General features: G+C 29.4%; 1 protein-coding gene across 2 annotated transcripts; it reads right to left on the reverse strand.

The window, feature by feature from the left end:
- Positions 1–1,526: 1,526 nt before the first annotated feature.
- On the reverse strand, positions 1,527–7,441 carry LOC107472705 (uncharacterized hydrolase YNR064C). Of its 2 annotated transcripts, none has more exons than XM_016092212.3 (13): positions 7,176–7,441; positions 6,502–6,556; positions 6,311–6,366; positions 5,685–5,785; positions 5,177–5,246; positions 4,531–4,600; positions 4,360–4,416; positions 4,130–4,197; positions 3,922–4,002; positions 3,630–3,707; positions 3,075–3,230; positions 2,477–2,629; positions 1,527–1,762 (listed from the first exon to the last, which is right to left on the reverse strand). In XM_016092212.3, exons 1-13 carry the CDS (start codon positions 7,362–7,364, stop codon positions 1,679–1,681), a joined length of 1,218 nt encoding a protein of 405 aa, XP_015947698.1. In that variant the 5' UTR covers positions 7,365–7,441; the 3' UTR covers positions 1,527–1,678. The 2 variants fall into 2 exon arrangements, with proteins under 2 accessions (XP_015947698.1, XP_015947699.1); XM_016092213.3 differs by having other exon boundaries at positions 6,502–6,561; positions 7,176–7,323.
- Between the last annotated feature and the right edge of the window lie 8,026 nt (positions 7,442–15,467).

Here is a 15,467-nt window from a genome sequence, read left to right on the forward strand (position 1 = left end):
GGTTTTGCTGTTTACCCGAATCGTTTTTCTCAGCGGTTCACAGTTAAACCGGTTCGACCGGCTGGTCCGAACCGGTTTTCAAAACCTTGTTAATAACATATATATGAGTGTTCTATAATAAATTGGATTATTTAGTAAGATTGATTACAATTTTAAGATTCTGATCTTTATCCTATAATTTTGACTTTCGTTAATAGTTTTAAAATCCTTTAGCAAGTTAAAAAATGAAACTATTGTTTAAAATTAAAAAAAAAAGACAATAAAAAAATATATAATCAAACTAATTTGGTGATGGTGTTGAAAAAGTTATTTTAGTATGGTAAAATAAATTAAAGAAGGACAATATTTATTTGGCGACGACTCTGGTGGCTTTGTTTACGGTGACTATAGATGGCTAGGTGTTGACCTGCCAATAAAGATACAACCGTTGTAAGGTTTCACAAGGTCATTATCTATGTACTTATAAGATAAACTATATTATGTATAGTCCAAGGATAATAATAAACAATTTTTACTGCAGAAATAAGTAAAGAATTTTAAAAAATGGGTAAGGCTAAAACAGTAATTGCATGTTGGATTAAATTGCTTCCACAATACTAGTGGTGTGGAAGCAATTGTTCATTGTCGGCGGCAGTTTTGAGGTGCACGAACACAAGCCACAAATACAGGAAAATTGATGTAATATATTATATGATGTTGCAAATTGTTTTAGTTCTCTACCTCAAACTTGAAATTCCATGTGTTGGAGGTGCAGGTGAAATTGTGTAGGAAAGAGGGTGTGAAATTTTGCAGCCATGGAAAATTCTCAGCGACAAAATTGATGGGACAATTTTATTGAAGGGGGTTAGTTGTTAATTTCATACAAGTGTGAGACTCGTTATTGTGGCCGAAAATGAGCATGGATTTGGCATTGTAGTTGGACGAGAGTAGAGATCATTGCTAGGATAAGGAGCGGAGAAATGACGGAAGAGAGGAGTAGCGAAAAGTTATCAGGTGGCGGCGATGACCAGCGAAAAGTTATCAGGTGGCGGCGATGGAAGAAGAGACGACCAGTTTAGGTTGCCAATAAGCAGAGTGGACTAGTGTGGTTGGTTCCATATTATTGGGGCCGCTGCTTGCGGCGATTCCACTCTCAACGAGCCGCCAAGAGTTTCAAACCAAAGCCACCAAAGCCTTCCAAGTGTGGCAGTGACAACAAATGGAACCCAAAAAATGATTTTCTTAATTTTTATTTTTATTTTGAAATTTTTTCAATTTGTCTTTTCTAATGTTTATTACTTAACCACAGCAAAACTAAACAATTACTGTATCGTGTTAATAATTTCACTGCATCTTAACCCAGTCAAGGAATAGTCAACATTAAAACTAGCTTCCACGTGTCTCTTTCTCATAGGTGTATTTGATGTAGCCAGCTTAGTCACCGTAAATTCAATACCACCAGAGAACGCACCACCTATTTATAATGTGAACAACCATTATGACTTGCACAAAAAAATCAATAATAATGAGAAATAACATAAAGATAATTATAGTGTACAATTAAGATGATTGATTAAAAAAAAATCATAATAGATACATTGCTAATAGATTGGCATTGAATTCAAAAGGTTTCATTAGAAGAATAGAGACAGTGAAACAATTTTCCTTTTTTCTTTTAATCAGAAATTTGGAAATATCCTCATATGTAGTCCCTTCTGCTTATTGTCTTATAAATAAGTTGTCCAAGTTCTTCACCACAATCTTCTTGCACATGATGCCCTGCCTGCAAAGTTGCAACAAAGTCAATCCTTGATTGCACCATTTCTGGACATAAAATGTGCTTAACAAACTATGATTCTTAAGCTAACACCTGTGTTATACTGTTTTTCGAATAAGAAATTTGAAAAATACAACCAAAGATTCTCTAGATTTTTACGTAAACTCTAGAAAATCGCATAAACTAATGTTAGGGAGACAATATCTAAAATTATTTTGTTGTTGCAATATACAAAAGACAATATTATTATTCCAAAGATAATTGGTTAAAGAGATGAATTTTAAGAGCATATTATATAACAAAGGGTAAAGAATAATTTTTGTCCTAAAAGTTTGTTAAAAATTTTGAAATACTCTTAAATTTTATTTTGTTTCAATTTTGTCTTAGAAATTTTTTATTTGCATCAAATATACCTTTGACAGATAAGTTTTCAAAAAGCTTAGAGTCAATCCAGCAATAATGCACCCAACTATGTTCGACTTGCTTGTATTGAAGTTGTTTTTTGTGAAATTGTTACTGAATTTGTCCTAAATTTTTTGGAAAATTAGCCGCTAGGAGTATATTTGATGCAAAGAAAAAACTTTTGAGACAAAATTGTAACAAAATAAAATTTAGTAAACTTCAATGACAAAAAATTATTTGGAGACAATGCAACCTGAGATTTATGCTTTCTATAACAAGTTTCAGATTCAAAACTAAAATAGTATTTATTATTTTTACCTTTGGAACTTCAACAAGTGTATGATTGGAATCCTTACAGAAATTTTCCACTCCATCATAACTAAACCAACGGTCCCTTTGTCCCCAGCATATTGTTGTTTTCACTTTCCAACTTTGGTCTTTGAGTATTCTCTGCATATCCTCCACATACCGCTGAAGGAAAAGTGAAGCATACAAACCACCATCTTATCAATTCAAAAGAACAATAATAATGAAATCAATCTAGCGTGTACATAAAAAATCAATTATCAATTAGCCACTGTATATAGAAATACGTGTTTGATATCTTATAAAAAAAATTTGTTATTCTGTTGTAACAAGATTTTTCTAGTAGGTTTGATTGTTTAGTTGCAGAAATGTGTGAATCAATATGTATAAATATACACAAATACATAGTGGTTAATTTTTAGTGTACATAAAACCATTCTAAACAAATCTAAAGTGGATGACGAGGTTGTTATACCAACTTATCTACTTCCTAGAGTCTAATATCATCATATGTGATAAAAATTTGAGATTCATAAGAAACATGCAGATATTTGATGCACAAATTGAAATTTTGAACCGGAGGGAGTATAAAGAGTTGTTCAATGTTCACCTTGAGGTCTTTCTTCATGGTCCTGCTAAGTGCATTTAGTGCAAAACCTGAGGAGCCAGATGTGAGATAGGGTCTTCTATAAACCATTGCATCTTCTTCTTTCATTTTATAGGGGCCACAGCTTGTTAGAGCTTTGTCACTGGCTCTTAATGGATCCTATTCACAATTGAAACATAGTATGTAGAACCCTTGGGACCAACCTAACTATAAATTTCATTACGCCGATTTCCGTAGAGGTTAGACGATTTTACATAGAAATTGTTTTGTAAAATGTGATACTAACTTCCTCTGTAAACATGAAACTATGGAGATTATTGTAAGGGTATGTGTGTAATATCACCTTAACCTCGGAGGAGACTAGTGTAATCTACTCAGGTGCAATTAACTTCATGTGAAGTTGATAGCTGAAAGCCGCTAGATGACAATTTAGTCAAACATGTCAAATTATTTAACCACTCTCAGCTATTAACTTCACATGAAGTTAACTGTACCTGAGTTTCTACCATATGTTTTACTTGAGATTGAACAGGACATTATGAACATAAAACTATATACCTGTGAAAATATTTCACCTAGCAGAAAGTTGCTGAAAATGGATAATGTAGGAGGAAGCTTGGCATGCTGGGCTGTTAGCTTATAAAGTGAGAAGAGAAACTGAAGTTAGCAGTTGCTATGAAAAAGACTATCAAAATAAGAATATACTTTACATGCAGAACATGGTGTCCATGCTAAGGCACAGGCACTTATTCAGGGAGAAGCTCTCTTTATATTATTGATGATGTTATTAATACTTAATAGGATAAGTTTTGAAAGAAATATTCGATATTGACAAGTGAAATAAACGTACAGGTGGATTAAGGAGTATTAAGTTCTTGATCTTTTCCTGATTAGAGTTGGCATACTTAACTACAACTGGTGCAAAATATCCCTGAAAAGAAAAAAGAGAAAAAGAAAAAGAAGAAAGAGATTAGGGAGTTTCCTATCATTTGTCAAAGAATAAATATTTTTAGTTTAGCTGGTGGATCCAAGCTTCTTAAGATCATAGGCAAACATACTTGAACAACAAGTGAGACTTTAGTAACAGCAAGTTCATCGATAAGCGATTCCAGTGATGACACATATTCTGAAGAGAAGGCAAATACTAAGTCTAGTGGAGTAAATTTAATAAAACTTTATTTGTATAAAATTATACTGAAGTCTATACCACCTAGATTGTCATAGTGCATGATGTACCGATGTATCGAGATAAGAAATTAATATTACTTAGAAATTTGAAAGGAATTACCATCCAGTGTGTAGTCAAATCCATATCTTGGTTGAGGCTTATCAGAGAACCCAAATCCTGAAAGAGGAGACTAAACGGAATGAATTTCGATAGCACAGCATTGGTTATTTGTGAAATCAGTAAAATTTTCAAAATGTTATAAACTTATAAATAAAAACATTGTGATCTTACCTAACCAGTCAAAAGCTATGGCATGATAGTCCTTGGAGAGAACTGGAAGAACTTTGCGATATGAATATGCCTGCAGAAGCATAAATTTGCCAGATGTTCTTCCTGATCAGAATATAATAATAATAATAATAATAATAATATATCTTATACTATCTTAAAAATAAAATCACAGAATCATTTAATCAACTTATTGATGAAGTAATCTTAGGAGTGGTCTTGTCTCTTCAATGTGTCAAATGTTGCACTATTACTTTATTCCAACTACTGGTTTCAAGAACCATTGAGTCAGTATGTTTTAACAAAGTTACAAAACAATATTACATCAACCTAAAGTTTCATTCTAGCTTTGTTCTACCTTTTTCCCTCATTCCCTGCCTTAATCCTATAATTTTAACAGATTATGAGAGTATATGTCCTGTAAAAACACTGCTATCTTTTTCCCTAACATTCTGTCCACTATTCAATAGTACATAAAGAAAATTCAAAATGAACTCAAATCAGATCATTCATGATTGTGGATACAGGCTTGCAACGGATAAAATTACCTAATGAACAACAATGTGGATTTAGGATTATGAGAGCAACCATTAAAGTTTTGTACAGTAACATAATTTTGCAGATCAGTCTAGAAATTATTAAAGCTGACCTGTGAAGGGAAACCATGGATTAGTATCACTGATGGATTATCTGCACTTCCAACTTCAACACAAAACCATCTATTGTATACATTTTGACAAAAATATGATTCAATCAGTTACCCTCAAAATAGTACCATTCCACATTTTTTCTTGAAGCAAAGTTCAATAAATTCTAACAAGTCTTTTATCTATACTGTGGGATTGGTCAACATGGCAAATATTTTGTTCTCTTAACCAATGATCATGGGTGTCATAAAACCACTTACACCAATAATTTAAACTGTTAGATAGAGGCACATGAATGGTTATATATTTAACCATGGATTCAAGCCTTGGCAACGGAAAAAAAGTATTTTATAATATTTTAACCACTTTTGCCTACATGGCAGCACTTGGTCGGATATTCGTGTATATTAGAGATATAACCATTAATGTTGCCTTCTCGTATCAGCTTAAGCTTTTGAGATGAGTGGTTTTATGATAGTGTAAACTCTTCTACATCAAAGCTTCTTTTACCTGAAAAAATCGCTACTAGCTTGAGAACCAGCACCCATAGTGAGCCCGAAAATTGGATCTTTTGCCTTTTCGCCACTGCCAGAACTTGAATAGGCTTTAACCTGAGAGCATCAGAATACTGATAAGGCCACAACAAATGTGACTTGAAATTACAACAATATTGCATGCAACACAAGGAAATGAAATAAATCAAGTACTTAACTTTACAACCAATATTCCGTCTTTCAATAAGTGTATATTCTAAAGTAATGAGCACTATGCTTCAACAATATTTTTCTAAAAGGCACAACATTGCTATAGAATATTATAAAAATGCCCAGTTAAGAGCCTATTTTAGAGATAACAGGAAAAGGAAAAATTAAGCAGCAGCAAGAACAAGAACAAAGCCTTCAATCTTTTTCCAATAGGTGGCATTCATTTCTAGATCAAACAATGATGCTGTATACATATTACATAGTCATTCATCCACCTCTACCCGAAAAACTCAAGCTTAGTATTTGACAACGAATGATTCATGACATGATATTAAAGACTATATAACTAACTAGCCTATAATCTAATTTATCTACCCCTATCATAAACTATGTGTCCATGTAAGGAATGGATGAAAAACAAATATTAGTTACCATTTTCCCTTGTTTAAACCACTCATCACTTGGACTTGGCTCATCTGAATATTTTCCTGTCAAAAACAAGAGACCACAAAAACTCACCAATAAACTTCTCAAATAGTTTCGTTGCATAAAACCCACATGCATGCGTGTGTGTTTTTCCAACACATGCATTGAAATTAAAACAAAAAAAAATACAGAAGTACCTCCACTAAAAGAGAAGCCATCTCCAACAGATTCTGGAGCATCAAGGAGATAATCCTGCACTACAACCAAACCACACGATTGGGAAATCATTTTAATATCTGTGCAGAAATTAATCATGAACTGATCACGAAGTTATTTACCAAAATATCCTTATTTGATGATAACTACTATAGTATAAAACATAAATGTCTCATTGATTTTTTTTTTTTGTTGCGCACGGTATCTCCCAATCTATCAGATGAAGGACCGGATTGCTGCCTGCATGCATAAGGCTGAATCCGAACCCTGGCATTTGCTTAAGCGAACCAGAGAGCTAACTACTCAGCCAATCCAAGTTGGTTATAAATGTCTCATTGATGATTATGATTTAACATTGACATTGCATGGAGAGTGGAGATTAAGGCAGAAAATGCTTACTAGTTATCAAATAAGTGTCCATCTAATAATTATAACATTATTATTATATATTTTTTCTTTTGTCAAAGGTAATTTTACAACAGCAATTTTTTAACCTTTTATGATTCCTAACACATTTCAACCTAATTCAAAAGTGAACATTTATTTGAGAACATAAAGAGTAATAAATATCAGAATGAACAGATATATTGAACAAAGAAAAAATGTTGTGAAGCTACTACAGATACCGCAAAAAGTTAAAAAGTAAGAACGTTACTTGGTCCGGAGTGCTGTCGTTTGAAGTGGAATTGAACTTGAGAAGAGGATTTCTTGAAGGGAATGGAACGAAGGAGAGAAAGCGTTTAGCAAGGAATGGTGAGGATGATGAAGAAGAGCAAGAAAGGTGTGAGTGGAAGCTAGAAAAGCCATGGAAGGTTGGGCTGGAATGAAGTGTTTGAATGATCATGGCGTCAAGTGAAGGAGTGGTTGGTGTTGGAGAGTGAAACAAAACAGCTTTAACGGAATGAATTAAGGACGGAATTTATTTTTATACTATCATTTAATCATTAACTCAATTCTTTTAAAGTGTATTTAGAAAATTTAAAAAAAAAATTCTAATTCTGTTAAAAAAATAATTCAATTCTATTTTTAATTTAAATCCATAATTTAAAATGATACATAACTTCAATAGAATTGAATTCTTATTGATTTTGTGCTTGTTTGGGCACCATTATTTTGATAAAAAAGATCTTTTTTCAACGAAAAAAGATATTTTTTATTTTTTAACGTGTTTAGTAAATTTCTAGTAGTAAAAGTAAAAGTATTAGAAAAATTAAAAAAAAATATATCTTTTTTTGAGAAGCTGTAATTTACATCTTTTTTTAAAAATATTTTTTTCTTAAAAAAAAGATGTTTTTCATATAATAAATAAACAAAAAAGTACTTTTATATTGTTACCCAAACATAATTGATAGATAAAAAGATCTTTTTACATGAGATATCCAAACATAAAATTACTTTTACTTTTCTATAAGATCTTTTTAAAAAAAGATAACTCAACAAAAAATATTTTCTTAGAAACTCACCTAAATAAACTCTTTTGATTTTTACTAATTTATGTTTAACTAAAAAAAATTGAATACTTCTGTAAAAAAAATTTAGATTTTCCAATTTTTAAAACTATAATCATGAAATTGGAATTAAAAATCAGACTAAAAATAATCTGATTTATAAATAGAGTAAATGTGGGAATTAGAATTTTCGTTAGAAAGAAAATGATTAACTTTTATATTTCAAAACATGAAAAAAAATTCAATTCTTAAATGAATTCTAATTGTTAGCTTTTCAAATAAGTTTTTAATTTAATTTTTTATCTAATAATCTAATAATATATTTTATCTTACACTTTTCAATATTAATAACTAATTATTAACAAAATATAATAAATCTTGATGGGACTCTCTTATTACAATACTTCCATGAAACATTTCTCTCTTGTCTCCATGAATAATGCATGCTTGTGATTTTTTTTTTGTATGAAAGTAATTTAATTTTTGGGTCGTTCTACTGTATAGATGCAATTTTGTACAGATTTACAGATATACCATCTTTTTGTGTCTTCTGTCAACACGTGTTGTCTCTCTTGTGCGCCGCTGGAGCAGGCTTTCAGCGAGGCGTGACTGTGTGGGTGCTCACGGGTGGGCCGAGTGAGGCGAGGTGGTTGCGTGAAATGGAACGGGATTTGTGTGCGCCGGATTCCGTTGGTGAGACGTTTGCGTTTTGGACTTAAGTGGACGCAAAAAAAAAACAATGGACGAAAAAAAGGCAGGCTAGGGTCTTCACCTCATGCCTCTCTTCTCAGCAGAGCAAAACCTAGCTCCGTCTACGAGGGTCGCCGCCACTGGTCTGCTCGCTATCGCTGCTGGTGGCGCTTGGGATCTGCGTGTGTTCGTTGTGGTGAAGCTCGCTTCCTAGTTCGCAAATCGCCAGTTCCTTCATTACAGCGGTGGAGTCGTTGTCCCCCGGCCCTTCACCCTGGTCATTGGCGTTATCGCCGCCGTTGCTTGTCATTTATGTTCAGTTATTCCTTCCGTAAATTATTAGCAGACGCATCTTCATGAGATCAAAACAATTTTTTCTCTTGTCATTCTAGGTTTGCTAGAGTAGAAATACATAATAAGCATAGTATTTTTTCGAACATAATTGATTTCTTGTTCTTGGTTATGTCATTGTTTATATGTGAATAAATAGTTGATGTAAGATTAGTTAAGAACTTAAGATAACCAATCTTTTTCTGTTGAAGTCGTTAATTGTGGGATCAAACTGTAGGAGTAATTTTTTATTTTGCAGGAAAAATATGAGTGAAAAGGCAAAGAATTGAAGGAATAAGCACTGTAATTACAACATGGACAACTATAGAGAATTTAATTTTAACATGTGTATGATGATGCTGGGTTTTAAAAGGTCTTATTGTTATGGGTACTGCTAGCAAGGTAGGCATGATAATGAATATATAGATGTTGAGATGGCACTTCCTGGTATTGCCCATGTAGGTTTTTGTCATCTTTTAGTATGCACTTTGATGGTTCATATGTTCTCCATGGAAATTGATTTAAGCTGTTAGTTCCATGTGTTGTATTGTAAATTGCTTGGTTTATTCAGAAAAGAATGTTCTATGCTTGATTGCCTCTAAATATTAGAGTTATTGTAGAGTTAAAGACTTATTGCACTCTACTAAGTATGGGTAACTTCAAAGATAATAGACACATGAACATGGTAATTCCAAAATTCTGTTTCATAGGGGACAGGCCATATATGTAAATTATAATGAAACTTGTGAATGAATTATAATTAGATATTAATTTGTTGTTGATATTATAATAGATATAAATTTTTTTTCTTTTTTAATTTCTGTGATTAAAATCTGAAAAGAATTTTTACTCTCATGTTGCCAATTGTGCTGAGAACTTTGTTGTGCCTAATCTGATGTATAGGCTATTAGTTTTTGTTTTTAAATTAGTGAAGAAAAGTTAAAATTGGTGAGTTTTGTTAAGGAAAGGAATATATTGGGCAACCTTTATTTTCACTCAAAGAAGAAATAGGTAAATTAAGTTCAGTCAGTTAAGTAGAAGACGAGATGGCAGAATAGCTGTTGCTGGATTAGTTAAGTGGAGAAAATATTTTTTTATTCCTTGCGAAGGTGCTGATGAATTTACTAATGACATAATGAGTGTTAATATGTTAATTATAAGTTGACCAGTGATATAATGTATTTTTTAATTATAATGAATTTCTTTTTGTCACTTGCAACATTTTCCTTGATGAATTCTATGTTAAAACAGTTTTGATACACTATCTCATGCCAAGCTTTAATAACTAACTAATAACTTCATATTCTTTATATCTATTTCCTAAATAGAATTCTTAATTTTTTTTCCCTCTTATTAATTGTTTTTAAAATTCTTTATTATAAAAATATACTACAATTTTATATATTTATATCATAATCTCTGAACAATAACTTATTGATTATAATTTGTTAAAATTTGATTTTTTTTTTAAATATTGGTGATGATATTTATTTTAAATTGTAATTTTAGACTTGTGACTATTTTAATTTCTTTACTTGCATAGGATTGGTTCTATTTGGACAACCAATAACTTATCCATTAAACCAACAAATCAGTAAACTAGTTATCTGACTGATTTAATCATCGCGTCAGTTTTTACAACTGTGATTCAGTCCACTCTACTGACCGGTTTATTATATTGCGGTTTATCGTTTAAGGACTATAGATCATGAATTACAGTTTAAAGTTTAGGATTTATAATTTACGGTTCAGCTTACATGGTTCATGGTTTACGGTTCAGGAATTAATGTTACGATGTCCTCTCACATATAGAAATAGACAAATCAACTACAATTTAGGCTTTAAGAGTATAGGCTTTATTGTTTTCAGTTTTCGGGTTTTAGGACTATGGTTCAGGTTTTTTCGGTTTCGAGTTTTCGGGTACCAGATTCAGGTATAATGTTCCAGAGTTAACGGTACCTTGTACTTTCCCAACAAGACAAATTAATCGATTTTTTGGATTTTGGATTTATCATTTAGGGTTTACTGTTATGGTTTAGTGTGACGGTTTACTTTCACCACAACAAACAAACAAGTCAACTGCATTATTCATGAATCTAGCTTTCATTTTGTGTCATCGTCACTCCTTCCACTATTTCATAACTTCCACCCAAAATGTCCTTAAGACCAACTACTAACTGTTTTCTGATTTTACTTCTACTCGTCACCAATACTATTTTTACATAAGAGGCATACTCACATCTACACTAATCAAAGTAACATTTTCTATTGCCTTCTTTTAATTAAAAATAATACTTAGAATATAAAAAAAATGTCACCTGAACACTCCACGTCAGATTAGGGGTTTAACATTCAGTAATTATAGCGTCAACCAGTAACAGATATAAAAAAATTTTGACTTTTGAACAAAAATAACATACAAAAATATTAAAATATTTAATCTTAATATATTTTTATTTTTGAATCTTCACGTAAATTAGTTAGAAAGTAATATAATAAATAACTGTAATTAATACATCTAAAGTATATTAACTTACAAATATTTTTTTATTGTAATTTTTGGGCAAAATATATCATACGTCTATTATTAATACTACAGTGCATAATTGCATATTTAATATTGGTTAAATTACATTTACTATATTAACTTATAAATATTTTTTTGGTCACATTTACTATATTCATTTGGGTGATATACTCTTTCATTTTTTGTTTAAGAGTCATATACTCTTCAATGATTATACTCTTTCATTTTTTGTTCAGGAGTCATATTCTCTTCAATGATATATTCCTCCTACATCATGGTTTTCACTATCCATAATAACACCTAAAATAACCAAGGCCTTATGTGAAATGTTTTTGGTCTCCCGGCCCAAGTATTGCAACAGCATGCTTGGCTCCAACTATCCGTTTTGACATTTTCGAAAAAAAAAAAACCAACGGAGCCATCCATCCTTTCAGCTTCAGCAGCTCGGCTCCGTACCATTCTACACAGATGAGACTACCACGCTGCTCCAGTTGCATTGCTCTTGGACACTTGTCATCTCTGATTTCTTCCAATTCGAATATTGTAAATCTTTATATAATGGAATCTGTACACTATAATTATCTTTAATTTTTTTATGCAACTGCCATTTGAATAAATGATTAGTGTTGTACTATCTATCTATCTATCTATCTATCTATCTATCTATCTATTATATAAAAATCGAATTTCTGCACTTAATGATAGAGCTGATGTGGCATATTTTTGAGAGTGTTTCTCGATTTATTTATTTTTAATTCAATAAACCAAATCAATTATAACTAATTAATGATATCAATTAATTAATTTGATTATACATTCAAATCTCACAATTTATTATCATTTATATAAACTGATTAATTATAATTATTAATTATATCAATTAATTAATTAAGTTAATTATATTAATTATTTGATTTGATTTTATTGGAGTAAATATCATATTATTTCAGTAAATAATAAATATGATAACGAAATACATTAATTAATTTAATTAGTTTATTTTTTTAAATGTCATCTATTTATACGAGATCATAATGTATTTTTTACTTATTTATTCTTTTTTCTCTCTTTCTCTCTCTTGTGTTTAGGATACAATTTTTGTAATATATTTAATTTATTTCTTTTAATTTAATTATATATTTTATTTTTTTATATTTTTTAAATATTTTTATCTATTTTAGTTGCTCATTATTAGGCGCATATTTTTTCCTTCTAGCTTTTGATTAACAAAAGAGATATGTCTTTTTTACGGTGTTTTAAAATAAAATGCATTATAATTTTAGGTTATTTCACAATTAACAATAATGTTTGATTATTTCTTTAAAAATAAATTACATTATGGTTTTAGGTTATTTCACAATACATAATTAATGTTCATAATACTAAATTACTCTAAATTTTCTATTTTCGATGATTAGTAGTTAATTTCAAATTGAAAAGATTATGTTAAATTGTTGAATAGTCCAAGTATAATTAAGGTAGTTAATTTAGTTTATTTGTTTATTAATATATTTGATCGAAAACATAAATGATAAATAAGACAAAAAAGTAATTAGAAAAATAAAATGTTAGTAATTACTTAAAATAAATAAAAAAATAAGTTATAGGATATTATTTTATTTAAATTATTAATAATTAGAAGAATGGAAGGTCAGATAATTATTTTTAATAGACATTAAGTTTAGTTTTATGGTACTAATTTATTTGAATAATTAAACTAATTATTTTTTTAGGGTAATTTTAAATGATTGAAATTATTAAATATTGAATATTTTATATCTAACTAATTTTGTTTTTGTTATTAAAGTTTTAAAAAAGATGAGTTGTTAATCAATTATGAATTTAAATTTAAATTTAAATTCGTGTAAAAAAATATTTTGAATTTTTTTCACTAACCGGAATTAATTTTAAAATAAAAAATTATTTTGTACATCATATTATAAGATAGTGCAGTAATTCATTTTTTTTAATGGCAATTATTGCCAAATAAAATTATATAAAAATGGAGAAAAATATATTTACCAATCTAGGAATAATAATTTATTTTTCAGTAGAATAAATTATATATTAAATAACAAAAGTTATTATAGTTTTTTTACACAAATTAATACTCAATGACAGTATTTTGGCAATATTATCAAGAAATATTAATTAATCTAATAGCTTTTTTAATGACATAAGTTTATAAGTTTAAAAATTATGTCATAAAATATAAAATTTTAATGTCATATTGTTTGACTTTCTGAATGAATATGATACCAATAAATAAAACTGTCACAGTTTAATTTCAACAAAGGTAAATCTTCATAAATATTGCTATCATCAATGAGAATTGTTCTACTTTCAAGACAAATACTATTTTCTTTCACTATATTTTTTAACTCGACAAGTCGAGAATTAATCTTCCACAGATTGAAAATTAAGGAGTGCTATATTATTTGTGTGATTGTGATCTAGTGGAGCATAAAAAGCAAAACAATCCTTTAAGTGAGTTTGGTCCTATGGTATTTTTGTGGCTATTTTTTAATTTTATATAGTTTAGAACTCTCGGATATTTAAAAATAATCTTGAGATCGTTTCATAACGTATGAGTTATGTGAAAGCAATAGTATAAATATAAATTATTAAATTTTATGAAAAGATGGAGGAAGTTAATGGAGTGTCATTTTAATTTGATGGATATGTAAAATATATATTTTTATCTGTAATAATTTTATTATTGGTGGTTACTTTAAAGATTTTTATGATATATGATCCAATGTTTTATGGAAGAAAATATTATTAAAAAATTTGATGGTGAAATTATTATTATAAGTATGAAATTAGTGATTTAATTTTTATTAAACAAATTATAGACCAAAAAAAAATATTGTGATCTTTATTGATAATAAGAGTATAATAAAGTAGCTAAATGCTGAAGAAAATACGTTTTGGGAGCAATGGAACTTAAGAAATAAAATTCATAAAATAAAATATTTGATACAAAATATTAGGGTAAAATACAAAAATACTAAAGATTTTAAGACAAGAAAAGAAAGAGAAAATGTGGCAGTAACAAACAATAATTATTAGGTGAAGTGAATTACATAAATATAAGTTATAAGTGCATAACAACAAAGGTGAGATAAATGAAGTGAATCAGCAAAATTAAAATAATATGAGTAATTAGTATGGTAAAATAATTTGAGATAAAATCAAAGTAAGACAAAACATAATATTTAAAATGCTTAATATAACAGACATAAAAAAATTTATTAGTGTTTTATTATATAATATTACTCATTATTTATTTGTTTGAAGGTCTATTATGTTTTAGTTATTAATTTTTAGACAATTTTTAGTATAATGTATATTTTGTTTAATTTAAATTTAATCTTGATGACATTACTAAAGAAAATAATTCAAAAACTAAATTTTCTTTTCTCAATTTGGAAACGATTTACAAAAATAAACTTAACTTAAATAGTTAAGTGAAGGATGGAAAAGTTTCAGTGACCATATTTTGAGAGATTATGAAGGTAAATTTGTGGTTTATTTTACTGTTAATTTTGGGTGTGCTATGCAATTGGCCAGAATTTTGAATATTTTTTTAGGATTAGATTTAATATTAAATTTAGAATTTATAAAAGTTGAAATTGAAGTTAATCTTCACCAAGAGTTCAGAAAAGCAAATATTTGTTCTATCAGATTTGTCTCTTTTAAACATAATTTAATTGGGAAATTATAATGTACAAATTTTCAATTTTTAAAGATTTACAGATTTTGGATGGGAAGAAAGCAATGACAACACGTGTCCATGAGCCATGTAAGTGGTTGCAGCGTAAAATTGTGTGGAGAATGATTTGTGCCCAGAGCTGAGCTTCCTACGTTGAGGCAGGGGAAGACTACGTTTGGTGTAAATTTTTTTTTTTTTTGGATAAGCTTCATATGCATAAGTGAACCAATGGGTCAC

The sequence above is a fragment of the Arachis duranensis genome, chromosome 2 (assembly GCF_000817695.3).
Source record: "Arachis duranensis cultivar V14167 chromosome 2, aradu.V14167.gnm2.J7QH, whole genome shotgun sequence".
NCBI classification, from domain to species: domain Eukaryota; kingdom Viridiplantae; phylum Streptophyta; class Magnoliopsida; order Fabales; family Fabaceae; genus Arachis; species Arachis duranensis.

What these genes read in the sequence shown, in the direction of transcription:
- LOC107472705 (XM_016092212.3), bottom strand. Translation starts at nt 7,364, where the DNA reads ATGATCATTCAAACACTTCATTCCAGCCCAACCTTCCATGGCTTTTCT. An exon ending in AAGTCTCACTTGTTGTTCAA is followed by an intron (nt 4,003 to 4,129) that starts GTATGTTTGCCT and finishes TTTTCTTTTCAG; the next exon opens with GGATATTTTGCACCAGTTGT. An exon ending in TAGGTGAAATATTTTCACAG is followed by an intron (nt 3,231 to 3,629) that starts GTATATAGTTTT and finishes AATTGTGAATAG; the next exon opens with GATCCATTAAGAGCCAGTGA.